Source organism: Equus quagga, chromosome 6, assembly GCF_021613505.1.
Source record: "Equus quagga isolate Etosha38 chromosome 6, UCLA_HA_Equagga_1.0, whole genome shotgun sequence".
NCBI classification, from domain to species: domain Eukaryota; kingdom Metazoa; phylum Chordata; class Mammalia; order Perissodactyla; family Equidae; genus Equus; species Equus quagga.
In genome coordinates this window covers 78,039,988-78,053,913 of record NC_060272.1, presented here as the reverse complement: position 1 = coordinate 78,053,913, position 13,926 = coordinate 78,039,988, and the positions used below count along the sequence as shown (strand labels likewise).

The window sequence follows — 13,926 nt, the reverse complement described above, 5'->3', positions numbered from 1 at the left end:
TGGAGAGCGAGCATGAGAGGGAGGGAATCCACGAAAAGGCTGCAGTAATAATGTCACAAGACACACAGGACCAATACACCAACAGTGGCAGTGCAATAAGAGAAAGGGACCAATAAACAAAGTTTAATCAACAGAAGCTGGAAACTGTGGAGAACAAAGCTGAGAAACAGGATTCATTCTTGAGCAACTACACGGGTAATGGGTACCTTTCTCAATAGGATCGCTCAAAAGGAGAAACAGATTTGGGGAAAAGATGGGGACTGAAGCTGTGAAAATGTTGATTTTGAGATACTTACGGAACTCCAAGTGCAAAAAAGATAACAGTTACCATTTTATCAGTATTTCTTATGTTCCAGGTATTATGTTAAAATATATTCTGTATACCTCATCTGATCTTCAGAGTAATTCCGACTATGAGTAAAACACTACAAAAGAGCTTTTCAATAACCTACGCTGCTATGATAATGCAAAATGGGATAAAATTCAATTACTAGGTTGTCATTGCCTGCCATCCTCCACTCAACCCTTATTCTCATTTCATTAACCTGGTAATAAAGCAATCTTGCAATTTATGTAATTGAATCTTGAGGGCCTCAGATACACTCTTACGGAAGGATGTTACCATATTACCATGTTATTGATGAGGAAACAGAGGCTCAGAGAGGTAGGGTAATTTGTTCAAAGTCACACAAGAGAAGAGTCAAGTTTGAGCCCAGATTTGTGTGACTACAATGTCCAGGTTTGTAACCACTACACTATACTACCCCTCTTGAGACTGGGGTGGCAACTGAAGACACGGAGGTCATTACATGTGCATGACAGTGGATGCCTGGCAGTGAAGGAGCAGACTCAAAGGAAGTAAGGAACAAAATAAGAAAGCAGAAGAAGCCCCTAAACTAACCCATACTTAGGGAGTAAACTGAGGAACAGAAATTCACAAATAATTCTGAGAAGCAGGAAGAGAAATATAAGGATACCAAGAGAGAATGGAAACATAAGAGTCACGGAGTTCAAAGGGGGAGTGATCAACAGTGTCAAAGCTTCATGGAGAACAGGCAAAAAGGAGCAAAAAAGTCCAGTGGATTCAATAATGAAAAATCATGAACCAGTGACGTCAGCCAGGCAATCCCACCAGAGTGATAGCAGACGCAGGGATACTAGAGGATGAGAAAGTACAGACAAGAAGCATACACTACTCTCTCTAGAAGCCAGACGAGGAGGGAATGCCAGAGGGGAAACCAGAGTCAAGATCTGGCTTGTTTTCCCCAAAATGGGAAGGACTGAAACATGCTGAACTGCTGCGAGGAAAGAGGCGCTAGGGGGCAAGAGTGAAAACCCAAGCATTAACTTACTATTTAGCTCAGGATTTTAAAGGTGATACAAGTAAAAGGTAAAACTAGCCTACAATGGGACAAATTTTGCTTCAGCTGTAGAATTAGAGAAGTATCCAACGCAGAACAAAAACCCTCACGTTCCAATTTTATGCAGCAGTATTTTTAAAACTGGCCCATCAGTTTTTACAGATAATCAGTAAACAGTAGTTCACAGTGCTTTGTGTCAGCAGAACAATCACGTGATCATTATTTAGAGCAGAAAGCATCAACTGTGCTGTTTCCCACAAATGAAGGGAGCTCCATAACACAAAACTCTTGACCCCTCTCACTAACACCCTCCATCTGCCCCAGGCCACCAGAAAGGGGAATGGCCTATCTCACGGGCAAACTCGGGGGCATCTGTGCCTACCAGGGAGACTCAGGGATGGCCCCTCCACACTCCGCTGTGCACAGCAGCCTCAGGAAAGACGTCTGGAAGGTCTTCCAGTGCTGCCTGCGACCAGCCTGGGGAGACAACCACTGAATTCTGGGTTCAACAGTATAAAGCCACTGCCTGCCATAAGCCCTGACCTCCAATACCAGAGCTATCAGTCACACGGGCGACTTCTGATGTCCACCTGCTGGGTCCCTCTCTGTGTATCTCTTCACTGCCTCAGATCTCAGGAAGGAAAGCAAAGGGGCCATCAGCCCTACATTCTGACAGTCTGAAACAGTGTAACTGTTAATGGCATGATAACTGCTGAAGTAATATCAACAACTAATTTTTGTCTGGAACTAATGGTATAAAAATAATAGGGAAGATGCCCAGGAAGCAGTTACCCATCACCCATATGGCCAGACAAAGATACTGAAAAGGCTAGCGGTCAAGATTATAAAATAATCATGAGAAGAGTAGCCCAAGACTTACATCAAGACAAAGAAAATGACCATGAAGACAACTTCTGGGAGAACCGAGCCACACAATACGAGCGACAAAAAAAAGTGAAGATGTACCATCTAGTGTAATGGTCCAAAGAAAATCAACCAAGAACCAGAGACGAACACGGTTCTTACTGTATAATGCCAAAATGACAAGTCGGAATCCACAGTGGATGAGAAGCTGAAAGGACACAAAGCAGGAAGACTCAACTTTGTCGAGACGTCAAATTACCTAAGTTAATACATAAATCTAACTCATCCCTAAAACCGTAACCGCAGGTGCCCCAACCGCCGGAGGCTAAAGACAGCGAGGGCCGTGCCCTGTGCCAGACGGCATTTAAAAAGTTCTGAGTAAAAGCAGTATTATTCTGTTAGCCCTCTACCTTTCTACCTGATTTGGTTCTGAATAACTTTCGGCTGATTTCCAAACCCATATCCACCACAGAAAATATAGGCCATTAACAAAAATATTCTCTTAGGGGGCTGGCCCCATGGCCAAGTGGTTGAGTTCACATGCTCCGCTTCAGCAGCGTAGGGTTTCCCCAGTTCGAATCCTGGGCACAGACATGGCACTGCTCATCAAGCCATGCTGAGGCAGCGTCCCACATGCCACAACTAGAAGGACCCACAACTAAAAATACACAACTATGTACCAGGGGACTTGGGAGAGAAAAAGGAAAAATAAAAATCTTTAAAAATATATATATATATATTCCCTTCAAGGGGCCAGCCCAGTGGCGCAGCGGTTAAGTTCGCACGTTCTGCTTCGGCAGCCTGGGGTTCAGCGGTTCGGATCCCAGGTACAGACACGGCACCGCTTGGCAAGCCATGCTATGGTAGGCATCCCACATAGAAAGTAGAGGAAGATGGGCATGGATGTTAGCTCAGGGCCCGTCTTCCTCAGCAAAAAGAGGAGGATTGGCAGCAGTTGTTAGCTCCGGGCTAATCTTCCTCAAAAAAAAAAAATTCTCTTCTAAAGAAAGTAATACATCACACAATGAAATACCACAGCAATGAGAAAGAATAATCTGCAAGTACATGCGGCAACCTGGATGGATCTCACAAATATCAGAGCAAGAACAAGGAGCAGACACAGAGCCATGCTGTACGACCCCTTTAACAGACAGCACAATAACCAGGGAATCAGCCTCTGCTATGACGTCAGCGTCACGGCCACCCTGGAGCAGCTGAGACTGGACCAGGCATGAGAAGCCTTTCTGGCTGTGGCAATCTTCTGGTATTTGATTGAGGTGTGGTTGGTTTGTAAAATTTCATTAAGCCTACATTTATGATATGTATACTCTTTGTATATACATATTTTTTTTTTTAAAGATTTATTTTTTTCCTTTTTCTCCCCAAAGCCCCCCGGTACATAGTTGTATATTCTTCGTTGTGGGTCCCTCTAGTTGTGGCATGTGGGACGCTGCCTCAGTGTGGTCTGATGAGCAGTGCCATGTCCGCGCCCAGGATTCGAACCAACGAAACACTGGGCCGCCTGCAGCGGAGCGCGCGAACTTAACCACTCGGCCACGGGGCCAGCCCCCGTATATACATATTTTAATGTAAATTTTTATAAAAATAGAGAATTTGAAAAATAAAAATTTCTAAAACTTTGGAGCAAAGAACGACAGGGTTATAGGAATCTATGTTTAGACCCCCCCAAGTCTACTTTGAAGATGAGAATTCCCAGTTAAGTGAGTAATCTAGATGCGGGACAATCAATGGCACAGCTACGACCTCACAGTGACAGAGTCCTTATGGTAAACTGCATTTCCATCCTCATTTTCCTTTAGTCTCACTTTGACTCCCCGTTCCAATTCCTTCTGCTTATTTTTAAATGAGTAAAGATATACAATTTTTAAAGACTAAAAGATGTGAAACATTTCCTTTAGGCATTATCTTTGAAAGAAAACAGTATACGCTATAAAAAACATATCACAAAAAATATGCTTCACAACCTTAACCTTAACCAGAGGGACAAATCCATAATTTTTCAGGCCAATATCTAACTTAGAAAAAGTTCAGGCAACAATCTTATAAAGGAAAAGATGCTCGCAAAAGTTGAAAGATAATATTAAACTTAGAACCATGGTGATTTTTTTCCCCAAACCATTCTGTCTGCTCCTAAAAAGAATTCTCAATTAAGGACACTCATCCTTTGCAAAGATCCCAGGAGTCCCCTTTCCCGACATCGTTGCAGAGTTCACTTGATGTGTCTGCATCTCCCTGAGTCTGACCCAGCACACCCATGCAGAACTGTGAGGGCAGTGTGGACGGACAAGACAACAAGGCGGAGAGGAGGAAGTCCTGAGCTCTGGGCACACACGGGCTGACAACCTTGAACCGCACCTCTTTCTCTCCTCGTCCGTGCAATCTAACCAATGACAGCCATCCTCACTACTACACAGGCTACAAGGTATGAGGCTGGGGGCTCAACCAAGAAAAGAAATGGAAAAGCACTGGAAAGCTGGAAAGCACTGTGCAGGTCTGAGAAACTACTTCCATAAACATACACCACCATACCAGGACAAGAGAGATTTCTAAATACAATCTCACTTTTGGTAACTACTGGCAATTTCATACTGGTTCAACTTAATAGAACACTTACAAAAACTTTATCTTTTTATAAATAGCTTAATGAAAAAAAAACCAAGACAACTACCATACCTCGGGTCTGGGCAGCTTCCTTTAAAGCAGCTAGAAGGTGAGGCTTCAAGTTATCCAAAATAAATCTTCCTTCAAGACCTGGGAAAAGGGACCTAAAAAGTGAAAGGAACACAGCAATTATAATCTAACAATTCTAAGAGAAAGAAATTCAATCATATAATTTCAAGTCAGTTAAGTGTAATATTTTACGTAAATTATAATGCACACACCAAATCACGATGCAATACTTTTTGATCAAATGTTGTCTAGGCTTCACCTTAAAACACAAGGGCAGCACGCATCATATCCAAATCTAGAAACAGTCTAAACATCTTATAATAAAACTAATTTTAATTTCTGAAACATCAATACACATTCTCAGTTATAAAGAAATACTTAATATGCCATTTTAATTAATTTAAATTTAATCAAAATAATTCATCATTGACTGGTCTGACTTAGTTATTATAACCACTTTATTGAAATTTCCAAGAAAAACAACTCCTTGGATAACTTTTTAACTCATAAACATTGTATGTTTTTTCATTTTAGAAGATAAAAATGTATCCTTTCATACTTTAACAAAGTTATTTCCGCAAAAGTCTTCCTAACTATAAAATCCACATTGATAACTGACGAACTTCACAATGAAGGACTAAACGTGGGGGGGCAGAGGAGCCCCTCCGAGCAAAGAGGCATTGTCCAAGTGGGGCACATACCTTGGGTAGTCTTCCGAGGTAATATAAACCACATCTTGGTCTGAGACCGAGGACGAGAAGGGGACGAAGTGCCCGTTTTGCAGAGGGAGGAGATCCAGCCCGAGCAGCTCGCTGTAGGCCTCGTCGGAGAGCACGAACTCCAGGAGGTGCAGCCTCTCGCGGGCGCCGCCCCCGGGCGCAGACTTGCGCAGCACCTGCCGCACCCACGCGGGCGTCACCTTCCTGGCCGCGCCGGGGACGGCGAGCTCCACGGCGGCGGCCAGATTGGCCGGCACCTTGACAATCTGCTTCCCTGAGCTCTGGAGGTAGTTGAGCACGGTTTCTGTGTATTCCAAACTGTCATCCAGTTCTGAGAAGTAGGCGTGCTCCAGCTGGACCCAGTGGTTGCTAATGGAGTAGAGAACCGCATTCTGGAACAGCTCGTTAAACAGAGGCTCCAGCACCCGCTGCCAGTGCACCCGGACTTTATTCACGTCGGGCCAAAGTTTGTAGATGACGTCCACCGACAAGGGAAAATCGGAGCTCCTTTCTGTCTCCAGACGTTTTATTGAATCTAAGATCAGAGTAGCGTAGGCTTTAGGGACAACATTCACAACGAGAAATTCATTCCATAAGGCTGCCGGATCCCTCCACTGGTCCAGCTCTCTCCACTTGATGCTTCTGCGATTGTCAGTCAGGCCAAAGAACCCACTGATGTGCACCGGCAGGCCCGTCTTACTTTCCTCACCAGGCGGCAAAGGAAGAAAACAAAATGCTTTTCCTGAGAAATCAGATGTTGCTCCTTTTTCTTCATCATCTCTGCTTGATAAGGGCATGGCTATTCCAATGATTGGGACAAATTTCAACTCATCAGCTAAAGAATCAAGGGCGCTACTAACCCCTCGCCCGCCCACACTGTTACACACCAACCAAGATGTTTTTTGTGTGTCTTTAGTACTCTCGTCTTCTAAAACTATATTTATGTGATACGTTACACAGGTTACGCTATCGCTTGGAATCTTTTTACAATAGTTACTTATGGCGGTTCCCAGAATCTTCACAGAATTCAGCCGTTCCTGTTTCAGGGCCGTACTCTCACTAGCAGTCACTCTGAACATCAGCTTCTCTGTGCCATCAGCCTCTCGGACGTGCAGGGAGACGTCCTGCACGCTTTTCAGAAAGAGCAGCACCGTGTCTGCATCGGCCCTAAAAGACTCAAACAACTCGAGAACCTTCTGCTTGTTGTAGAGGTTACTACTCAGCTGTGAAGGTTGTAGGCGAAGAGGGAAACGGAAAAATGTTCCTGGAAAATTGCCATTTACAAACATTTCCTTGGTGCTTCCAAAAATGCCAATAAATGGGGCAAACTGGTCCGAAAGCTCACTGATTTCTTTGCTGTCATCTTTGAGATTCCAACATTGGCCTGATTCATGTGGACCAAAAAGTGTTTGATGAGGATCTAACATCCCAATCTGGTCACCACTAAAGATACAAGGAACATCTGTAGAGAAAATTCAACAGTTGTGATCGACCCTGAAACTTAATGGACAATTATAATTACAGTTATAGCGCATAATTACTACCAAAATATTACACAAGCAAAAGCAAGAGCCATAAATGGACTCTAAAACAGATTTGTCTAAAAACAAATTAAATTTAGCTTTGGAAATAGAATTCTCTGAACACAAAAAATAAAGATTTCTCTTTTGATTCAATAAGTACCAGGCATAATGTACCTTATTATTGTGAAAATATCTAAGCTGTATCTTCAAACTCTTATTAAACAATTAAATATGTAAAGAGCATTCGGATAGTATTTATACTCGGCCCCCTCAGCCACAGGAACCCAATTAAACAGAATTGCATCTTATGCTCAAAATAAAAACTTCAACCGCAGATTCTCTGAAGAAAGAGGGGGAGAGAAGTAACAACGCAGGTAGTCCAGCCCGCCGTGTTACTCAGCAAGCACACGCCCGGAAGCGAGCGTGAAGTGAGCCCCTCGGCTGGTGCTGTCCCTGTGCCCCTCAGAGCAAAGTGCCCCATGTAGGAGCATCTCGCCACGCTGAACCCAAGTGCAGTGCTTCAAGAGACATGTTTTTGTAAAGAATGGCCCCTAATTTGATACCAGCTGCTTCACCTGTTCTCAACCAAAGACAGAGGGATAGTCAAACACTGGCAGAAAAACCAGAGAGGTCGGACGTGCCGCACTGCGAGGAATTCTCCACCATGTGCCTCTTAAGCACATCCCGAGGTCATCTTGACGGGGGTTGCCTCGCATGCCGACTCGAGCACCTAACTAACCTTCATGCCAGACACGGCTCAACGACGTCCACCTTTACTATGCACGGCTGCCACTGCAGGCTCACCTGTCACAGGCACCAACTCCTAAGGTCTCAGGTATTTCAAGTAGGAAACATTGTTCACCAACCCAGCCACTAAATCCAGCAACAAGGCCATCTACGGCACTCTGTCTACACTTCCCTCACACAGTGTTAGCACTCCCATTATCAAAATGACATCAGGGAGACTCCTGACAGCTGTAAAGCATGACCCATGGCTGTCGCAAATCCTCAGGGTAGAGAACAGCACTCAGTTAATAATGTCCACGTGAATGTGCTCATTCTCAAAGGGGGACGAATCCACAGGGAGCTACAGATGCTGGCAGTCAGCGGGACTCCAACCAAACAAGTTTCCATGCTGTGCCCCCCTAAAACTTAAAACTGCTACATGCCACAGACCTGAGGGGTGACCTCCAAACAGCTGAACGCATGAATATTAGTATTCATGTATAATAGTTATATAATATTGTAATATGATTTAATACAACTTTTATTATATAATATGTAATTAATATTACTTAATATAATATTATAATAGTGTAAATGCAATAAAAAAATAGGCTGACGAAAACGGGGCTATAGTGATGGGTGCCCAGGCAGTCCCAACTCAGGCTGGCTGTCTGAGGGCAACACCATCCACTTGCGTTCTCCAGAGCACCCCAGCTGTGGCCACCCCAGCTCTAGCCCTGCCGGCTCTCTCTCCCCTTCTCCTGCAAGTTCCAAATGCAGACACAGTTTGAAACTAAACCCCAACAAAGGCCAATTCCATAAAAAAATTTTACCACAGACTACAGCAAATACTAAGAGCTCTGATTCTGGAAAAACAGCCATACACTCAGAGATGTCTACACTAAGAGTTCCAGTATTTCCTAATGTAACTATGAACCAGAACCTGGTATTCTTTATGGATTCAAAACATAACTTCAAAGTAATCTTTAAAACACTCCTAAGTTTAAGAAGAGGAAAATTTTTATGAGGAAAATGTAGAGAAACCAGAATCACCTCAAAGATCTGCACATGGTCAATTATTTAATATCACTGGATATTATACTTTCCTTTTTAGCCCCGATGTTTAAAAATATGTACAAGATAATCTGTGAAAATCAGTTTGCCTGACAAACATTTTCGGTGTAAAACGTTTTAGAGTCACAATTTTGTGTAGGCATTTCAAGACATACATTTCAAACCTCACACAAAATGACTGAATATATTACGTTGATTCCATTGGATCATGATGACATTAACTTTTAGCATCACATGATGAAGCTTTGCTGTAGTTATCACGGTAACTTCAAAAAACTCCAGACACAGAGAAAGACAAATACCAGATGATTTCACTCATATGTGGAATATAAACAAATACATGGACAAAGAAAACAGCTCAGTAGTTACCAGGGGAAGGGGGGTAGGGGGTGGGCACGGGGGGTGAAGGGGAGCACTTATGTGGTGACAGTCAAGAAATAAGGTACAACTGAAATCTCACATTCATGTAAACTATTATGAACTCATTAAAAAAAACAATAAATTAAAAAAAATTTTTGTTTAATTTTAAAAAAATTCCAGACACACTGATATTTCATTGACATACTTCTTGCCACTGACAGAGAATTTGGAAAAGATGCCTTTTAAACCAGTATCATCTCTGAAGTTAACCAAATAAATTACAAAATAGAAGCTAAAATAGTTTTCAATATCAAGACTGAAAAGCCAAACACTATACCTGTTATATGATAGACCGAATTGAACCCAATCCCAAATCTTCCAACCTTCAAAGGGTCGTCCTTCTTCCTGCTCCTCGCGATCTCCTGAATGCCGTGCCAGTCCTCGGGGGTAAACACCGCATTGTTGTAGACATAGAGGGCAGACCCTGCAGGCAAACACAGGTCCAGGGGCTCAGAAGAAGAAAGCCAAGTGCTCAGTTCTCTCTCAAGAACGTCCTCTACACAATGGTGAGACAGAAAGGAGTCAACGGAATGACTTAATTCTGCATTATAATTCCAACTGTTTTCACAATAAAAATAAAAACATAAATTAACGGCAAGAATTCCCAGCAGTAGTAGTACAGTATTGTTGGTCAAAAATCCAAAAGGAAAAATTAAGGGTGTTACGGTACTTGGACACCCAAAACACAGGGCAAACAAGGAAATTAATCACAGTGTACTACTTTGTAAAACTTGTTCCTAACTAGCATATTTAAGTTTTTGTGTGTAAATGGGATGACCTGTAAATGTACTAAGGAGACTTACTATCTACAGAAACCTTGTTAATACATTATTTCATAAGGCAAAAAATAATCCTTTAGGAAGATTAATAATCATCTTGTGTTTGTGTTTTTGTCAGTGTCTAGATTTTTCTATACAAGGTGTTACTTGCATAAATTAAAAAATCATTAATGTGACAGATTTTTAAATAAGCACTTCAGAATAACACCATCCTGTCTCTAAAGTAGTTTCTTTAAAAAGTTGTAATTCCGCACAAAATGTTTTTGGAACTCCACTTTTCGAGACTTATCTTCAGAATTTCTAACATCCTTTGACTACGTTCAACTGCAGTAACTCAGTGTACTGTAAACATAATCAACCTTTTTCCTTTAAAAAGTTACTGAAGTATAACATATATACAATACAAAGATCTTAAGCGTACAGCTTGATGAATTCTTTTTTACAAAGTGAATAAACCTATGTAACCTCCATCCAAATGAATCAGAGAACATTCCAACACCCCCAGAAGCCTCTTCTCAGGCACCTATAAATTCAGGCACAGACATGGGCACGTTGGCATAGTTGTTTTACAGAAGTGGCAAGGCTGCTATTTGAGAAACGGTCACAGGAGGGACATGAAACCAGCCACAAGTGCTGAGGCTTCTCTGGGAAGGACCAGCACACTGGGGTTCAAGGGGACTGTGGAGCCAGATGAGCCTGGATTTCAGACCCAGCTCCCCCGTCACCGACTGCATCACTTCAGGCAAACCAAAGTCATTAAGGCTCAGTTTCCTCATCTGTAAAACAAGGATGAGATCAGTATCCACCCGCAAAGAAGTGTTGAGGATCAAATGAGACAGCACGGACCTCAGCACAGAGGAGACGCCTAAACAGCCAGAGGCATTACTGTTGTAATCACTAGTAGTAGCACATGATACTGTTAGTCCTTATTATTAACAAAATAAATATTACAGGACTATTAACAAAATAACTATCTTATTACCCAACAGCTAACCACAGCTGGTTTAAAATGGCATCCAGCAAGCAGCGTCTGGCTCTGCCTGGTCCAGATGTCCATTAAAGACACTTATGAAGACACAGAAACAAGAACTGCAGAACCTCAACACTGAACACCAGGACCGAGCATGAGCCTCTCGCCAGGATCTAAAAGAACTCGCATAACTACACAGAACATGTCAGGGACTCAGACCCCAGCAGGGGACACACCATGCAGTACGGCCGGGGAGCAAGCAGAGCCGTCAGCCTGAAGGAAGACCCACCTTCCTTCCCGCTGTCCACTGGAAAACTAGGTAGCCAATCTTCTGCTGTCCAACTGCTTGTCAAAAGTTTTGTTAAATTACAAACTAAGAGATGCTTGGTCTTACAAACTCAACTAAGGAAGTGTTTCTCATGAAAAAGAATTTCTCCCTCACATCCACATTCTCCAAGATTTGACACTATCGAAAGTGCTGTTTCCCACCCTACACCATCAACGCAACTCCTAGAAAGAAGGAAAAAGATAAACAACCCCCCTGTAGGTGAGCCTGTCCTGCACACTGGCCTCTGGAGCTTTCCCCGCACTCCGCTGGTCAGTGTCAGAAGCAGGTAGTGCACACGCAGACCAGCCCACCCAGACCTCAGAGAAGTGGTCAAAGTCAGCAAGATGCATCGTCTCTCAACTGGATTCTGCATGGAGCAGGTACAATCAGTTATTATTCAATGTGTTTAACCAAGGTGTAATTCTGATCGTACGCATTCTGGGGTTAGGAGGTAAGCTGCACATTCTGCTCCAACCTACTTGAGTCTCTTAGGGATCAGCCTCAAATACCTCACATCCACCCTGATCACAAAGTGTGCTCCTGGTCCCGGGAGTGAGACAAGAAAAGAATAAACATCCCGAGAGACAGGCAAAAAGGCTGTCTGGGAAGCAAAGGCTCAGCAGCAGGCCTGCGGCCTGAGGATTACAGGGACCCTGAGAGAGAGGGCCCAGCTGCCTCTCCCAGCAAGCACGCCGACGGCAGCTCCCCAGGCAAACACTGAGTGCTCACTGCAAGAGCCTTTATCTAGTGGTTACTTCTAGAAGGTCGCTTATTGTAAATACACCTGGAATTAATAGACTTATGAGACATAATTCCCTGAAAATGCCATGAGCTACGTAATTGTCAGAGAAAAACAGGAACGTGTTTGATGCCTGAAGGAGCTCCCTCTGCGTAAGTGACGGCCTGCACGTGTCACTCAGAGCCCACTCCTGCCAACACCACGCCAAGGTGCATCCAGGGGACACAGCACAAAGGAGCCCGGGGGAGGGGCTGCGAGTGCAAGAGTCCCCGGGCTTCCTTCACTTGTTCTCTTAACTACATCCTTGAAATCCACAGTCAAGTGTGACAAACTGGGTAAGATCTCTTATTCTTCTGCAACTGATTTGACAGATTGGGCCTCTGTCATCTGATTACATAAAAAGGAACAGAAACAAGTGGGACTCAAGAGTTCTTATTTGCAAAACAAAGCATCAATTTAAAAAAAACCTGTGCTTAAGAAGACGATACCAGCCAAGACAACATTCATATCTGTCTGCAAGAGAAACACATTCTCACGTACGCAAGAGCATGCGGGGCCCTCAATAATATTTGTTAAATAAAGATATCGAAGATCATTTCTACCTGCTTCTATATGTCCAAGTTTATTTTAAATTGGATAATCTGATACCACTTTAAATAGCCTATCTCTAAGTATACTTATGCACATACACAGCTAAATAATCTTGTTCCAAATATATTTTTAAATGAGGTGAGGTCAAGGCTAGAAGCAAAAAATCCTAGACATTAGGTAGAATTTTGAAGCAAAACACTGTAGGAGCTCTTCACTCTCTCACCTTTATGGATCAATCGCACACACAGGGTAACTACCGTCCACACGACTCCAGACACAAAATAGTACCATATATACAAGCTCACTTAACCCCCAAAAGAAGTGGGAGGCAGATTTTGTTCTTTTTACCATCTTATAGCTGAGCAGACTGAAATTAGGCAAGCCTCATTAACCGGCTTAATCACAGTGAGTAAACATGAGACTCACAGCAGCACTCAACACACAGTGCACCGTGGGGACGCATGCGGCACAGCAGCCCCATGGGACTGGACAACACCCATTCACATCCACGCCCGACATCCTTCAACAATGGCTGCATTAAATCATAGAATCTTAGAAACAGGAAACCCTACTGGTTTAATCCTCTCATCATAAAAATGGACAACGGAGGTGAGACGACTCGCCCAAGATCACGAAGGTGGCAGGAGTTAGGACTGGAACGAAAAACCCCACTGTATTACACCTCATCGCATCTCTTCATATAATAAAAAACCCAACTTTCATATCACAAATTTGACCTAAGAATGAATACATTAGCTATGATAAATGCTAAAAATTCAATGTTTAACAATAATGTCGATTACCCGTCTAAATCATAAAGCATCTTTTAAAAATATATGATTTACATCTTTTTAAAAATACATCCAGGAAAATCTAATTGATTGTTCCTTTTCTCAATAACTTTCTATCATATATAGTCATTCACAATCATCCTACTGACTTTAAAGCTCCTCTAGAAGTCAGGAACACTCTTTTCAACACAATTCAAAGAGGAGGACTGAGACACACAGTTCAGAGAGGACTGAGACACACAGTTCAAAGAGGAGGACTGATACACAACAGTGCAAAGAGGAGGACTGAGACACACAGTTCAAAGAGGAGGACTGAGACACAACAGTGCAAAGAGGAGGACTGAGACACA

At 42.9% G+C, this 13,926-nt stretch overlaps 1 protein-coding gene across 3 annotated transcripts in view; it reads right to left on the bottom strand.

Annotated features, from left to right (window-relative positions):
- SACS (sacsin molecular chaperone) overlaps positions 1-13,926 on the bottom strand; it is a 45,904-nt gene that overhangs the window by 20,255 nt on the left and 11,723 nt on the right. For 2 of the 3 annotated variants that reach the window (XM_046664727.1, XM_046664728.1), the window contains exons 6-8: positions 9,656-9,802; positions 5,618-7,097; positions 4,920-5,011 (exon numbers count right to left, since the gene is read on the bottom strand). In XM_046664727.1, coding sequence (XP_046520683.1) covers positions 4,920-5,011; positions 5,618-7,097; positions 9,656-9,802 — 1,719 coding nt within the window. Of the gene's footprint in view, positions 1-4,919; positions 5,012-5,617; positions 7,098-9,655; positions 9,803-13,926 lie in introns of those variants that run through there. The other variant, XM_046664729.1, reaches the window with a different exon arrangement.